This window comes from Lupinus angustifolius, unplaced genomic scaffold, assembly GCF_001865875.1.
Source record: "Lupinus angustifolius cultivar Tanjil unplaced genomic scaffold, LupAngTanjil_v1.0 Scaffold_592, whole genome shotgun sequence".
NCBI lineage: Eukaryota > Viridiplantae > Streptophyta > Magnoliopsida > Fabales > Fabaceae > Lupinus > Lupinus angustifolius.
In genome coordinates this window covers 28,373-29,549 of record NW_017727924.1, presented here as the reverse complement: position 1 = coordinate 29,549, position 1,177 = coordinate 28,373, and the positions used below count along the sequence as shown (strand labels likewise).

The 1,177-nt window shown below is 35.5% G+C and overlaps 1 protein-coding gene across 1 annotated transcript; it reads left to right on the top strand.

Annotated features, from left to right (window-relative positions):
• Positions 1 to 271: 271 nt before the first annotated feature.
• LOC109341708 lies at positions 272 to 970 on the top strand. Its single transcript, XM_019579659.1, has one exon. It carries the CDS (start codon positions 272 to 274, stop codon positions 968 to 970), a length of 699 nt encoding a protein of 232 aa, XP_019435204.1.
• Positions 971 to 1,177: the final 207 nt, after the last annotated feature.

The following is a 1,177-nucleotide window of genomic DNA, read 5'->3' as shown; positions in this document are numbered from 1 at the left end:
AGAAATGACCTGACAAACAGGTAGCTATTTGTTATTTATTATTTTGAATAATATTGTATTTGATACATTTACATTAAAATGTGCATTAGAAATGACTTGACAACCAAGTATTTGTTCACAATTTTAAAGGCATTTACTTTATATTTCCACTAGAAGAAATATTTATTTCTCAAATTGTCATTGTAGTAAGTGGAAGTATCTTATTTATTATATATATCTTTACATTAATATGTTATCACATATTTATTTAACTGTGTAGAGATATCTCGGCATGTCTTCTTTGTCAGTGCGTTCGATACTCGCTGATGGAAAGTTGGTCGGTGACAACTTTCATGATTGGTACCGAACTCTGAGAATTGTTCTCATGCATGAGAAGCTTATTGATGTGATCGATAAGCCTCATGTGCCTGAACCAAGCAATAATGATGATGCTGAAACAATCAGTGCTTATAAGAAGTACTTAGAGGATCTTATGAGTACAAAATGTCTCATCCTATCATCAATGAGTTCTGAACTCCAGAGGCAGCATGAGGACATGGACCCAACTGACATCATTGCACATCTTAAGAAGATGTATGGTGCACAGAGTAGGACACCTAGATATCAGTTGTCTAAGACTATATTCAGGTCCATGTTGAATGTGAATGCTCAGGTAGGACCTCATGTTCTAAAGATGATTAGTCTTATGGAACAACTTGAGAAGTTGGGCTGCAAACTTGGGAAGGAGTTATCCCAATATTTGATTCTACAGTCACTTCCTGAATCGTTCTCACCATTCATTGTTAATTTTAACATGAATAAGATGGACTGTGACTTGCATGAGATGCTAAATATGTTAGTTGACTATCAGAATCAGATTGACTCTGGAAAGAACCAAGGATCTGTCTTGGTAGTTGGAAAGCTCAACAAGAAAAAGGGAAAATGGAACAGTAAGTCCAAAAGAAGCCTTTCGTCCCTAAAGGTGGTGTGACCAAACCTAAGGACAAGAAAGGTGGTGTTGACCAAAGCAATGTTGAATGCTTCTTCTGTAAGGAGAAGGGACACTGGAAGAGAAATTGCCGCAAATATCTTGGTTCTTTGAAAGAAAAGAAACAAGGTGAGACATTAATGAAAAATGTTTTCATGATTTCCTTAACTGTTACAAATTATTCAATATGTGTATTAGATACTGGTAGTA